Raw genomic sequence first — 14694 nt, 5'->3', positions numbered from 1 at the left:
AAAACTATCCACAACCTCCAACTTTTCTCTTTTAAGACTTACTTCCAATTTGATGCCACCCTTTCCCCTAGTACATCTCATCACCTTACTTTTATCCACATTTACCTTAAACTTTCTCTTATCACATGCCTTCCCAAACTCTGACACCAACTACCTTAATTCCCCTCTCGTTCTGCCACAAGCATAGTGTCATCAGCAAACAACATCTGGCTTACCTCCCACTTCTCTCCATTTTCTTTAAAATCTCAAGTCCCCAGACCATTACTTTTGCATTTACCTCCCACATCACCCCATCCATGTACACATTGAACAGCCATGGCAACATGACAACCCTGATGCAACCCCACCTTTACCACAAACCTTTTGGTCTCTCCATTTCCAATTCTAACACAGGCTCTACTACTCTCATAAAAATTCATGACTGCCCTTAACAGCTTTCCCCCAATCCCATATATCTACAATATCTCCAACAGTGCTTTCCTGTGTACATCTGCCTTACCACAAAAATCTGATCCACACAACCCCTACCTTTCCTAAACCTACATTGTTCCTCACCAATTCCCTCTGTTCCTTGCCTAATCCTCTAAATTAAAACCCTCCCATAAACCTTCCCAACAACACTGAACAAATTGATCCCTCTAAATCTACCACAATCACATTTGTCTTCTTTTTCTTTGTAAAGCAGAACTGTACAGGTACATCTCCAATCCTTCGACACTCTACCCTTCTTTAGACACACATCAACCTCACTAGCCAGCCCACTATTACTTCACCTCTCCTCTTCAGACACTCCACATGATACCCATCTAACCCAGGTGCCTTACCTATTCTTATAATTTTGAAAATTACTTGTACCTCATCTTTTTTATATCTCCTCCATTTTTCTCTCCCATCACTGTCATTTCCTTAGCACCTTCCACTGCTACCAGCAATCCCTCCCTATCCTACTCCACATTCAAAAGCTCTCTATAATACTCTGCCCATCTTCTCCTTACTGTCTTCTCTTCCATTAACATCTGTCTATATGTGCCTTTCACCTTTTCTTCTCAGCCTGATTCACCTCCCTTTCTTTTCTTAACTTCCTTCTACAACATATTTTATCTAAAAATTTCTGTCATACTCCTCCCCATTTTAAATGTGCTCTCCTTAATGTTTTGCTTCTCTTCTTTTTTCTTTGTACCTCTCATATGTTTCTCTAGTCCTACTTTGCAACCAATCCCTAAATGTTCACTTCTTTTCTTCTACCTTCTTCACTTTATCATCTCACCACTCACTACCCTTCCTTCTATTCCCTCTCATCTTCCTTCTTCCACATACCATCTTTGCACACCCTGTCACTCCCTCCTTGAAACACACCCATTCCTCTTCCATTCCTACCTCTACTCTATCCTTCACCACCTCTCTCAGCTTCTTCTGGTACTCTTGCTCCTTATATTTTTCATTTAAAAAGTCTACTCTAAGTACCTCTACCTTCCACATGTTCCTCTTTATTCACCTATCTTCCATTCTCAACTTACTTTCCCCCCAAAAATAAATGATATTCCCCAACTAATGAAAATAACAACAATAGTAATAATAATAATAATAATAGTAATAATAATAATAATAATAATAATAATAATAATAATAATAATAATAATAATAATAATAATAATAATAATAACACACACACACACACACACTTCAACGAACGGACGGCTTAGAAGACGTTCTAAAGAAAATTGAAGTTTTGTGGATCCCAATGCAAAGAGAAGTGCCTATTGTATTTACAGGGTGGGGGGAAAATTGCTCGTGGAGTAGTAGGAAAGTAGGGAAAGAGGAGAAGGGGAGGGATTACTGAGGGAAATGGAAGGAAATGAGGAACGAGTAGACTTGGCCCAGGCAGACAGGCGAAAGGTAAACAAACGGCCCCCCGACGACGATGAAATGTCTAATAAAAATGTAAAGATTAGAAGTATAGATAAGAGCAATACAGTACAAAGTGATGAGAATATTTTCCAGGGATTTAAAGAGGGTGGGGGGGACACAAACCCCCCCCGACTGACAAGACTAGAAGAGAAGGTCGATAAGATGATCGAGGACTTGGAGCGTAGGTTCGGTCATGTTAACAATATTATACGGAGGGTTGAAAAATTGGAAGAACTAGAGAAGGCGAACAAAAACTTAACTGATGAAATAGAAAACCTGAAAAGACAGTTAAAAGAAGTAAAGGTGGAGAATGAGGAATTGAAGAGGAATAGTAAAGAAAACAGAGAGGGATGGAAGTCGATAAAAGAAAACAGTAAAGTTCCATTTACTGACATAATTAAACAGAAAATGAGAGAACAAACTGAAGACTCAGTTATTAAAGTGATGAGACAGAAGGAGAATATAGTAAGAGACTTAGCTGATAAAAAGAAATGTATAATTATATTAGGAATGGAAGAGAAACATAACCCAGATAGAACCTCAAGAACCAATGAGGAAAATGAAAAAGTAAGCAGTTTACTAAAATTAGTTCAGGAAGATGAACCAGAAATTATGAAGGAAATTGGGGGAAAATTCAGGCTCGGAAAGTATAGTACAGATAAGACCAGACCAATTAAGATTAAATTCAGGTCACAAAGGACGGCAGAGAATATCTTATCCAAAACAGGGAAACTAGCAACAAGTGAACAATATAAAAAGGTATGGATAAAGAGGGAAATGAATAAAGAGGAAAGAGAGGAAGAAAAACAGAAAAGACTTGAAGCTAAGACAAAAAACGAGAACAGAACGGAGTCAGAGAAAGAGAAATTCTATTGGAGAGTAGTGAATATGAAACTAAGGCAGTTCGACATACAAGAGAAAAACAAAAGGCAAACAGAGAACACAATGGAAGTGACAGAAAACTAAGAGTGTCTTACACAAATATAGATGGATTAATAACAGGATTGAATGAGCTGAATGATTATTTGAAAGAAAAAGAACCGGACATAATGGGAATTGTAGAAACAAAATTAAAAGGCCCACTACCACCCAACAGTGTAGGACATGATGCATATAATTATTGGATTAAAAACAGAGAGAAAAAGCAAGGGGGTGGAGTTATGTTCCTGACTAAGAAGGATATAAACGTGAAGAGTGTCATATATGGAAAGAATACAGTAGAGATGATTATGATAGAAGTGGAAGACAGAGATAAGAAGAGCAGAAAATTTGTGATAAATTATGTGCCTCCGAAAACAGCCTCATGGGAGGAGAGTGAACATAAAAGTATGTTAGAGGACACAAAGATAACATTAAATAAAATAATGGAAGATGGAGGAAGAATAGTTATGATGGGCGACTTTAATTGCAAAGAAATCTGCTGGGAAGAAATGACAGTAAAGGGTGGAGACGGCTCATGGGGAAACGCTCTACTTAAGATGATTACTGACCATACAATGACACAATGGATACAGGAGAACACTAGGTATAGAAATGAAGAAGAACCATCGAGACTAGACTTAATAATTACATCTGAACCTAGAATAGTGGACAAGATTGAATATAAAACACCAATAAGTAAAAGTGACCACATATTGATTGAACTGGAACTTAATGAAGAAAAATATAGGAAAAGAAATGAGCAATATAGAAAAGGAAGAATGATGTATGAAAAAACAAACTTTGATCAAATAAGAACTGGGAAGAAATATACAAAGAAGAAACAACAGTGGAAGAGAAATGGAATATTTTGACAAAAATTTACAAAAAAGGAGTGGAAAAGTATGTCCCAAGACAAAAACAAGAAAAAGAATATGTAAAATGCTGGTACAACAAAAGTTGTAGGGAGTTAAAAGACAAAAGAGACAAAGCCTGGAACAGATGGAAAAAAGACAGACCTGAAAAATGGAAAATATATACCGGTAATAGAAATGAATATGTACAAACGTGCAGAGAGGAAAAGAGAAAATATGAAAAAGATGTCATAGAAAAGTGTAAAGATCAACCAAAACTATTCTACAGATTTGTAAACAATAAACTGAAAAACAAACAAGACTTAAAGAAATTAAGACAAGAGGGAGTTGAATACACTGAGTAAATGAAAATGGCAGAAATTATGAACAAACATTTTAAATCAGTGTTTACAAGGGAGGACATACAACCTGAAGAGATTGAATGGAAAGAGAAAGTCCCCCCTATGGAAGAAATAGAAGTAACAAAGAATGAAATATTGACACACTTGAGTAATCTTGATGTCAGAAAATCGCATGGACCAGATGAGATAGCAAACTGGATTCTGATAGAATGCAGGAATGAACTGGCAGACAAAATACATAGCATACTAAACAGTTCCTTGAAAGAAGGAAAAGTTCCAGAAGATTGGAAAAAAGCAAATATAGTACCTATATATAAAGGAGGAAATAAAGAAGAACCTACAAACTATAGACCAGTCTCTCTAACAAGTACAATAGCAAAAATTTGTGAAAGAATTATCAAAAGTAGATGGGTAAAATATTTAGAAAAAAACAAAGTGTTAAATCCAAGGCAATTTGGATTCAGACAAGGACGATCATGTGTCACCAATTTAATATGTTTCTATTCAAGGCTAATAGATATAATACAAGAAAGAGATGGAATGGCGGACTGTGCATTTCTAGACCTAAAGAAAGCTTTCGACAAAGTACCACATAAGAAGTTGCTTAAGAAATTAGAAACTCAAGGAGGAATACAGGGAAAACTACTAAATTGGATGGAAGACTTTTTGCAAGAAAGAAAAATGAGAGTAGTGGTAAGAAACAAGCACTCAAAATGGGATGAAGTAATAAGCGGTGTTCCGCAGGGAACAGTACTGGCCCCAATAATGTTTGCTATATATATTAATGATATGGATGAAGGAATTGAAAGCTATATGAGCTTCTTTGCAGATGATGCAAAACTACTGAAAAGAGTGAAAACTGAAGAAGATTGTGAATCACTACAGAGAGATCTAAATAAAGTACAAGAATGGAGTAGGAAGTGGGAGATGGAGTTCAATACAAAAAAGTGTAGTATAATGGAATTTGGAAAAAGCAAAAACAGAATAACAGGAGCATATAATTTGGGAGAAGAAGGAATAAAAAAAGTAGAAAATGAGAAGGACCTGGGAGTCATTGTTATGAATAATATGTCACCTGAGAAACATATAAATAAGATTTTTGGAGAAACTTATAATCTAATAAGAACAATCAAAGTTGCATTTACATACCTGGAAAAAGAAATGGTGAAGAAAATCCTAATCACCCTGATAAGACCAAGATTGGAATATGCAGCAACGATATGGTCACCAAGTACAAAAAAATGTATAAAAAAACTTGAAAGAATACAAAGAGCAATTACAAAACTGGCACCAACGCTCTCAAAACTATCATATGAAGAGAGACTAGAAAAACTTGAACTACAGACACTAGAGCAAAGAAGAGAGAGAGGAGATTTGATAGCTATTTACAGAATCATGAAAGGAATAGAAATTACTGATAGAGAGAATCTGATAAAATGGGATAACAGAAATACAAGAGGACACGGAAAGAAAATAAAAAAAAAGACAGCTATAGAAGAGACTTGAAAAAGAACAGCTTTCCTCACAGAGTAATAAACAGTTGGAACAAGTTAGATGAGAAAGTGGTGTGTGCAAAAACAATACATGAATTTAAAAATAGTTTAGATAAAATGAGATATGAAGACGGGACCCCACGAGCATAGCTCCCCTTCCCGTAAAATACAACTAGGTAAATACACACACACACACTTCAACGAACGGACGGCTTAGAGGACGTTCTGAAGAAAAGTGAAGTTTCGTGGATCCCAAAGCAAAGGAAGTGCCTATTGTATTTACAGGGTGGGGGGAAATTGCTCGTGGGGTAGTGGGAAAGTAGGGAAAGAAGAGAAGGGGAGGGATTGCTGAGGGAAATGGAAGGAAATGAGGAAGGAGAAGACTTGGCCCAGGCAGACAAACGAAATGTAAACACTAAAAGACGGCCCCCCGACCAGCTGAGTGACGACGAAATGTCTAATAAAAATGTAAAGATTAGAAGTATAGATAAGAGCAATACAGTACAAAGTGATGAGAATATTTTCCAGGGATTTAAAGAGGGTGGGGGGACACAACCCCCCCCCCCCGACTGACAAGACTAGAAGAGAAGTTCGATAAGATGATCGAGGACTGGGAGCGTAGGTTCGGTCATGTTAACAACATTGTACAGAGGGTTGAAAAATTGCAAGAACTAAAGAAGAACAAAAACTTAACTAAGGAAATAGAAGACCTAAAAAGACAGTTAAAAGAAGTAAAAAAGGAGAATGAAGAGTTAAAGATGAATAATAAAGAAAACAGAGAGGGATGGAAGACAATTCAAGAAAACAGTAAAGTTGCATTTACTGACATAATTAAACAGCAAATGAGAGAACAAACTGAAGACTCAGTTATTAAAGTGATGAGACAGAAGGAGAATATAGTAAGAGACTTAGCTGATAAAAAGAAATGTATAATTATATTAGGAATGGAAGAGAAACATAACCCAGATAGAACCTCAAGAACCAATGAGGAAAATGAAAAAGTAAGCAGTTTACTAAAATTAGTTCAGGAAGATGAACCAGAAATTATGAAGGAAATTGGGGGAAAATTCAGGCTCGGAAAGTATAGTACAGATAAGACCAGACCAATTAAGATTAAATTCAGGTCACAAAGGACGGCAGAGAATATCTTATCCAAAACAGGGAAACTAGCAACAAGTGAACAATATAAAAAGGTATGGATAAAGAGGGAAATGAATAAAGAGGAAAGAGAGGAAGAAAAACAGAAAAGACTTGAAGCTAAGAAAAAAAAAACGAGAGCAGAACGGAGTCAGAAAAAGAGAGATTCTATTGGAGAGTAGTGAATATGAAACTAAGGCGGTTCGACATACAAGAGAAAAACAAAAGGGAAACAGAGAACACAATGGAAGTGACAGAAAACTAAGAGTGTCTTACACAAATATAGATGGATTAATAACAGGATTGAATGAGCTGAATGATTATTTGAAAGAAAAAGAACCGGACATAATGGGAATTGTAGAAACAAAATTAAAAGGCCCACTACCACCCAACAGTGTAGGACATGATGCATATAATTATTGGATTAAAAACAGAGAGAAAAAGCAAGGGGGTGGAGTTATGTTCCTGACTAAGGAGGATATAAACGTGAGGGGTGTCATATATGGAAAGAATACAGTAGAGATGATTATGATAGAAGTGGAAGACAGAGATAAGAAGAGCAGAAAATTTGTGATAAATTATGTGCCTCCGAAAACAGCCTCATGGGAGGAGAGTGAACATAAAAGTATGTTAGAGGACACAAAGATAACATTAAATAAAATAATGGAAGATGGAGGAAGAATAGTTATGATGGGCGACTTTAATTGCAAAGAAATCTGCTGGGAAGAAATGACAGTAAAGGGTGGAGACGGCTCATGGGGAAACGCTCTACTTAAGATGATTACTGACCATACAATGACACAATGGATACAGGAGAACACTAGGTATAGAAATGAAGAAGAACCATCGAGACTAGACTTAATAATTACATCTGAACCTAGAATAGTGGACAAGATTGAATATAAAACACCAATAAGTAAAAGTGACCACATATTGATTGAACTGGAACTTAATGAAGAAAAATATAGGAAAAGAAATGAACAATATAGAAAAGGAAGAATGATGTATGAAAAAACAAACTTTAATAAAATAAGAGAATTCTTTCAACAAGAAAACTGGGAAGAAATATACAAAGAAGAAACAACAGTGGAAGAGAAATGGAATATTTTGACAAAAATTTACAAAAAAGGAGTGGAAAAGTATGTCCCAAGACAAAAACAAGAAAAAGAATATGTAAAATGCTGGTACAACAAAAGTTGTAGGGAGTTAAAAGACAAAAGAGACAAAGCCTGGAACAGATGGAAAAAAGACAGACCTGAAAAATGGAAAATATATACCGGTTATAGAAATGAATATGTACAAACGTGCAGAGAGGAAAAGAGAAAATATGAAAAAGATGTCATAGAAAAGTGTAAAGATCAACCAAAACTATTCTACAGATTTGTAAACAATAAAGTGAAAAACAAACAAGACTTGGAGAAATTAAGACAAGAGGGAGTTGAATACACTGAGGAAATGGAAATGGCAGAAATTATGAACAAACATTTTAAATCAGTGTTTACAAGGGAGAACATACAACCTGAAGAGATTGAATGGAAAGAGAAAGTCCCCCCTATGGAAGAAATAGAAGTAACAAAGAATGAAATATTGACACACTTGAGTAATCTTGATGTCAGAAAATCGCATGGACCAGATGAAATTGCAAACTGGATTCTGAAAGAATGGAGGAATGAACTGGCAGACAAAATACATAGCATACTAAACAGTTCCTTGAAAGAAGGAAAAGTTCCAGAAGATTGGAAAAAAGCAAATACAGTACCTATATATAAAGGAGGAAATAAAGAAGAACCTACAAACTATAGACCAGTCTCTTTAACAAGTACAATAGCAAAAATTTGTGAAAGAATTATCAAAAGTAGATGGGTAAAATATTTAGAAAAAAAAAACAAAGTGTTAAATCCAAGGCAATTTGGATTCAGACAAGGACGATCATGTGTCACCAATTTAATATGTTTCTATTCAAGGCTAATAGATATAATACAAGAAAGAGATGGAATGGCGGACTGTGCATTTCTAGACCTAAAGAAAGCTTTTGACAAAGTACCACATAAAAAGTTGCTTAAGAAATTAGAAACTGAAGGAGGAATACAGGGCAAACTGCTAAATTGGATGGAAGACTTTTTGCAAGAAAGAAAAATGAGAGTAGTGATAAGAGACCAGCACTCAAAATGGGATAAAGTAATAAGCGGTGTTCCGCAGGGAACAGTACTGGCCCCAATAATGTTTGCTATATATATTAATGATATGGATGAAGGAATTGAAAGCTATATGAGCTTCTTTGCAGATGATGCAAAACTACTAAAAAGAGTGAAAACAGAAGAAGATTGTGAATCACTACAGAGAGATCTATATAAAGTACAAGAATGGAGTAGGAAGTGGGAGATGGAGTTCAATGCAAAAAAGTGTAGTATAATGGAATTTCGAAAAAGCAAAAACAGAATAACAGGAGCATATAATTTGGGAGAAGAAGGAATAAAAAAAGTAGAAAATGAGAAGGACCTGGGAGTCATTGTTATGAATAATATGTCACCTGAGAAACATATAAATAAGATTTTTGGAGAAACTTATAATTTAATAAGAACAATCAAAGTTGCATTTACATACCTGGATGAAGAAATGGTGAAGAAAATCCTAATCACCCTGATAAGACCAAGATTGGAATATGCAGCAACGATATGGTCACCAAGTACAAAAAAATGTATAAAAAAAACTTGAAAGAATACAAAGAGCAATTACAAAATTGGCACCAACACTCTCAAAACTATCATATGAAGAGAGACTAGAAAAACTTGAACTACAGACACTAGAGCAAAGAAGAGAGAGAGGAGATTTGATAGCTATTTACAGAATCATGAAAGGCATGGAAATTACTGATAGAGAGAATCTGATAAAATGGGATGACAGAAATACAAGAGGACACGGAAAGAAAATAAAAAAAGACAGCTATAGAAGAGATTTGAAAAAGAACAGCTTTCCTCACAGAGTAATAGACAGTTGGAACAAGTTAGATGAGAAAGTGGTGTGTGCAAAAACAATACATGAATTTAAAAATAGTTTAGATAAAATGAGATATAAAGACAGGATCCCACGAGCATAGCTCCCCTTCCCGTAAAATACAACTAGGTAAATACAACTAGGTAAATACACACACACACACATATATATATATATATATATATATATGTATGTATGTATATGTATGTATATATATATATTACCAACATCTTTCCCCCCCTTACAAGGGAGGTAGTCAAACGCCAAAAGCATAAATCTACTACCACCCATTTCAAACCCCCCCCCCCACATCATTCCCATTCACCATCCCTCCCTCCATCCCTCTTTTCTTGGCTCCTCCTGGATGACGGGGCATCCCTGCATCTCGCCCACTGCCCTGGGTCAGAAGCGATGTAGCAAGACACAGCACATTCACAGCAAGGCCGCTTCATTTAATTGGCAACTCCCCTCTCCGTCCCCTCATGCAGAAAAAGAGAAGACAGGAAGAAATCCCTTTGGGCTGCATCAAAATATCTATCACACATTCTCCCTCACCCCCATCACCCACTTAATCCCTTCTATGTATCACAGTATCATCCATACACAACCATTCTCCACTCACCCCTATCTTCTGTCTTTTCCCTTCTTCAACATTCGCCTCTCTCCCAATGCCCCTTTTACCCCATCCATCCATCTCATCCTTGTTGCCCCTTCGTGTTCACTGCCTTTCACACCTCTTTTACTAATCTTTCTCCAGGGCGGGGAGGAAGAATTATCCCCCGACTTTGCTTGTGACAATAACTGATTTTCAATGCAACTTTATCTATAACTATGACTTTGACGTACCTGCTGATGCCCTCAAAGGCTGCCTCCCTTGTTGTCAGACCACTATCGGTATTGACACCACGCTGAAATAAACATAGAAAGCATTACTAATTACCATAAACTTCACCTAAAATCAAAGAAATTCAAGGGAAAAGTAACATCGATTATGGAGACTTGGGTATCCATGGGAGCACGCGTGTGCAACATGGCACTTACCATTCATACTAGTAACAAATTATAGTCTCAAAGCTGAGTAATGTAGCGTGATCAGGCTACCGTAAATACAGATGTCCTTCATACGTGAGGTTATCATGATGACAGTGATAAACAAAAATGTGAACAGAGTACTTACAAAAATATAATAATAATGATAACTGATGCGGCATATCAGCAATTAGGTTACTGACCAGTATCATGTGTATCAGATCTGAGTTTTGTATATCAGTCACACACACACAAGAACGTGGGAATAAGGTGGACTGACTGCATATATATATCTTTCAAGAAAACCTTTCACAAGTGGACAATAACTTGAAATGGATGTTGAAAAAGGGGAAGTTACATAAGAAGACTGGTACACTGCATGAAAAATCATGAGATCAATGTATCAGAATTCTTGCAAGAGACCAATTGGCCAGTCAACAGGCCGCTCCGGGTCTGTGGATACAGGGTATACTATACTTTTCGAAGTGGGGGATCACTCTGACTCACAATACTGGTTTGGGCGACGGTTCCAAGTGGACCCGTACCCACCGTGCTCTGCAGTAAACGAGTAGAGGCCTTGGCTGCCAGAATCCCCCTTGCCGGAGGCACTTTCCTCTTGGGATTTTAATGCACACCACCCCATCATCCGCTCCCTCCGACGACACAATCCTACTAAGCACACCTTAGCAACACTTCTGGGGGAAATACCTGAGATCACCCTAATAAACTCAGGGGAGGCTACACATATCGGGGGGGGGGGGGTTCATCTGGACCTAATTACGCTCTTCACGTGTATGGCTCATCGTGCTCACTAGATGGTGGACCTGTAGCTCACTAGCGACCATTTTGCTCTAGTCATGACTTTAACCGTGGACCTCCTCCCCCTCCACCTCCCCCATTTCGACACTGGAATACAGGGAAGGCCAGTTAGACCCTTTTCCAGGAGGAACTAGATCGCTGGTACCGATCATATGTTCCCGCACAGGTCATACTGTAGATGAACTACATCGAGACTTCGTCACTATCACCCAAACCGCTGTCCCCAAAACGAAGACAGGCGGCATGCTGACCGGTGGTATTACAATGACATCGTATGAGAACAAAATCACAGAATCAATGTACTTCGTAGATTTCTGGGACGCCACCCATCCCTCGAGGCACGGGCTCTCCTACGCACTGCCATTAGGCATGCGCGGACAGTCACACACAGGCTGGAATGGTGTGCCACCTTCTCTGCTCAAACCACTGCTACCGTTCTCTGGATGAAGCTGCGACTGGCAACAGGTGCGTCCCCCGCCACTCAACCGCAATCCAAATAACAGGCGGCGATGCTGGCACAGCAATCTGCGGACCGTTTCTCTTCTGCCCACCTCCTTCTAACTGTCCGAAAGGAACAACACCTCCTCCGAAAGTGCAGAGAGGAGGTAATCCACGCTGCCATGGCCACGGCTACTCCAACGGACTGTCCCTTTACATCTGGGGAATGTCGATGGGTTCGCAAGACGAGTAAGGATACTGCTCCGGGTAGTGACGGGATACCGCACTTCTTCCTGAGGCAACTGAGACCATCTGGGGAGCTGGCAGCGCTAGGATTCATCAATGCCTCTTGAAAGGTGGGACGACTCCATGTGGAGTGGAAAAAAAACTGATATCGTGCCGATCCCCAAGCCATGGGAACCACATAAATACAGACCCATATTCTTCACGTTCTACCTTGGCAAGACCGCTGAGTGGGTGGTCCTCAATTGCCTCCTGTGGTGGATGGAACTCTTCCACACATTATGTACGGTTTTATAAAAGGAGTGTCAGCCACTGACTGTGTAGCATTCCCTCTTGGATTGGTCGGTAGTCAGCCTACGATTGTGGTGTTTCTGGATCTGGAAAAATTCGAGCTAGCAAGGACTTCTGCTATTCTTGCATCCCTGTCTGCTAAGGAGATCCAAGACAAACTCCTGACCTGGATTGCAGACTATCTCAAGGACAGAGTAGTTGGTAGACAATGGGGGCGGCTGTCTCCTTCGCAGGGCTCAGAGGGCACTTAATCGCCTTTCCCAGGAATGTGGAAGGCTGGGTCTGAAGATCTCGATGGCTAAGACCAGACCAATGAGTCTGAGGACGTGGAAGCAACGACCCCACCTTACTCTTAAGGGCGACACCCTCACCTGGATGCCCGCCTATCAATACCTGGGTATCTGGTTCGACGCCAGGGTTTTCTTCGCTCCGTAGGTCAGGCATCTTCGTGAGGCCACGGAGACGAGATTGAATCTCTTCAGAGTCACGAAGAGACCCCGTCTAGGTGCAGGGCACAAGGTCCTCCAAATGTACTATATTCAAGCGGTACGTTCGGTGGTGGGCTATGCAGCTGTGACTTTAATCTCCCTCCGGCTCAGTTCGTGGGACAAACTTGAAGTCTTCCAAAACTAGGCTCTCCGCACTATCGCCTTGACCACTCCACGGGTCAATGTGGTGAATCTTAGACATGAAGCGGGAATCACCTCCCTTCACCTGCGAACGGAAAGGCTTTCTTCCTGTCTTCTCGCCCGACTTATGACAGGCCCAAGGGAGACTGAAGGGAAGATCTCCTTCTTGAGTGCCCTAGAAGCCGAGAGGGGCCCTACTGGTCACTCCTGGAAGGCCCATGCGGTGAATGAGATCCGCGCCTTTGAACTCCGGAAGTTGGTCCGGCAACGTGCTATAGACGGCCCTCACCCGGACTATGCCACCCCCCCCCCTACCCCGTGGCGATCTCTAGGCGCCAGCTTTCATCTTTTCCAAATCAATGGAAGGAAGGCTGAATACGACACGGCACGGTTGAAGCCATTTGGTCCATCATCACTCCAGCGAGCTTGTCGTACTACACGGACGGTTCTGTGAACCCCACACGGGAAGGTGTGGCGCGGCTTTTACAACCGCCGAGGGGATAACCGAGCTATGAAGAGTGAGTGATAGAAGTTCTACCCTTCAGATGGAACTGGCTGCCATCTCCAAGGCCCTGGACCACGCTTTCTCTGCTAGTCAGCGGTCAGTCGTGATCCACACAGACACAAGGGGTGCTACTGACGTCATTCGGTCCGCGAACACAGCGGATGACGTCTACTTAACGACATCAATCCAACACTCGCCGCAGCTCCTGAACCAACATGGAAGGTCTGGAACACTTCACTGGATAACCAGTCACGCTGGGATTCCAGGGAACACTATTGCGGATGATGCTGCCAAGGCAGCGGCGAGGTTCAGCAAAATCACACAGCCCCTGGCACTCACGATCACACAGATCAAGGGTATCACCATCAAGAAGGCCAGAGTAATGGCCAGGGCCAACCACAGCAGCATACCCCATACTTCGGAATCAGCGCTGTGCTACTACCTCGTCACTAGGTACGAGGAAGTCCACCTGTCTCCAGGCAGAAGGGCGGAATCCATCGTCCATAGGATACGCCAAAGATTTCGCTGTGAGCGGCAAGTGGTACGCGCGGGAAGAGACAATCACGAACGTTGCAAACTCTGTGGGGCTGAGGAGCAACAGCCTCTCCAACACTACATGCTGGACTCGGCTCCAGGGATGGCGCACTACCTCACCGTCACCTCTTCCGAGCCAACCCTCAGCTTCCTGGGGACACACTCCCCCTACCGCAGCCTGCGGATGAAGGATAACCCCCCCCCCCCGCGCGCGCGCGCGCACACACACACACACACACACACACACACACACACACACACACACACACACACACACACACACACACACACACACACACACACACACACACACACACACACACACACACACACACACACACACACACACACCTGGCGCCGCCGGTAGCTGAGGCATCGCATGATCCGGACCACCTGCAAGGTCGAGGTCCGAGCCCCCCCCCCCAAATAAATATTATATATATATATATATATATATATATATATATATATATATATATATATATATATATATATATATATATATATATATATGATGTAAGCGGAATAGGAAACACAGGA

The 14694-nt window shown here is 40.3% G+C and overlaps 1 protein-coding gene across 6 annotated transcripts in view; it reads right to left on the bottom strand.

The window, feature by feature from the left end:
* Dip-C (dipeptidase C) overlaps window positions 1-14694 on the bottom strand; it is a 662859-nt gene that overhangs the window by 64441 nt on the left and 583724 nt on the right. For 5 of the 6 annotated variants that reach the window (XM_076208361.1, XM_076208363.1, XM_076208368.1 and 2 more), the window contains one exon: window positions 10513-10574. In XM_076208361.1, the coding sequence (XP_076064476.1) occupies window positions 10513-10574 (62 nt within the window). Of the gene's footprint in view, window positions 1-10512; window positions 10575-14062; window positions 14141-14694 lie in introns of those variants that run through there. The other variant, XM_076208362.1, reaches the window with a different exon arrangement.

This window comes from Oratosquilla oratoria, chromosome 25 (genome assembly GCF_046742065.1).
Source record: "Oratosquilla oratoria isolate Oo_2021 chromosome 25, ASM4674206v1, whole genome shotgun sequence".
Taxonomy (NCBI): Eukaryota; Metazoa; Arthropoda; class Malacostraca; order Stomatopoda; family Squillidae; genus Oratosquilla; species Oratosquilla oratoria.
This window is presented reverse-complemented; position numbering and strand designations above follow the sequence as displayed.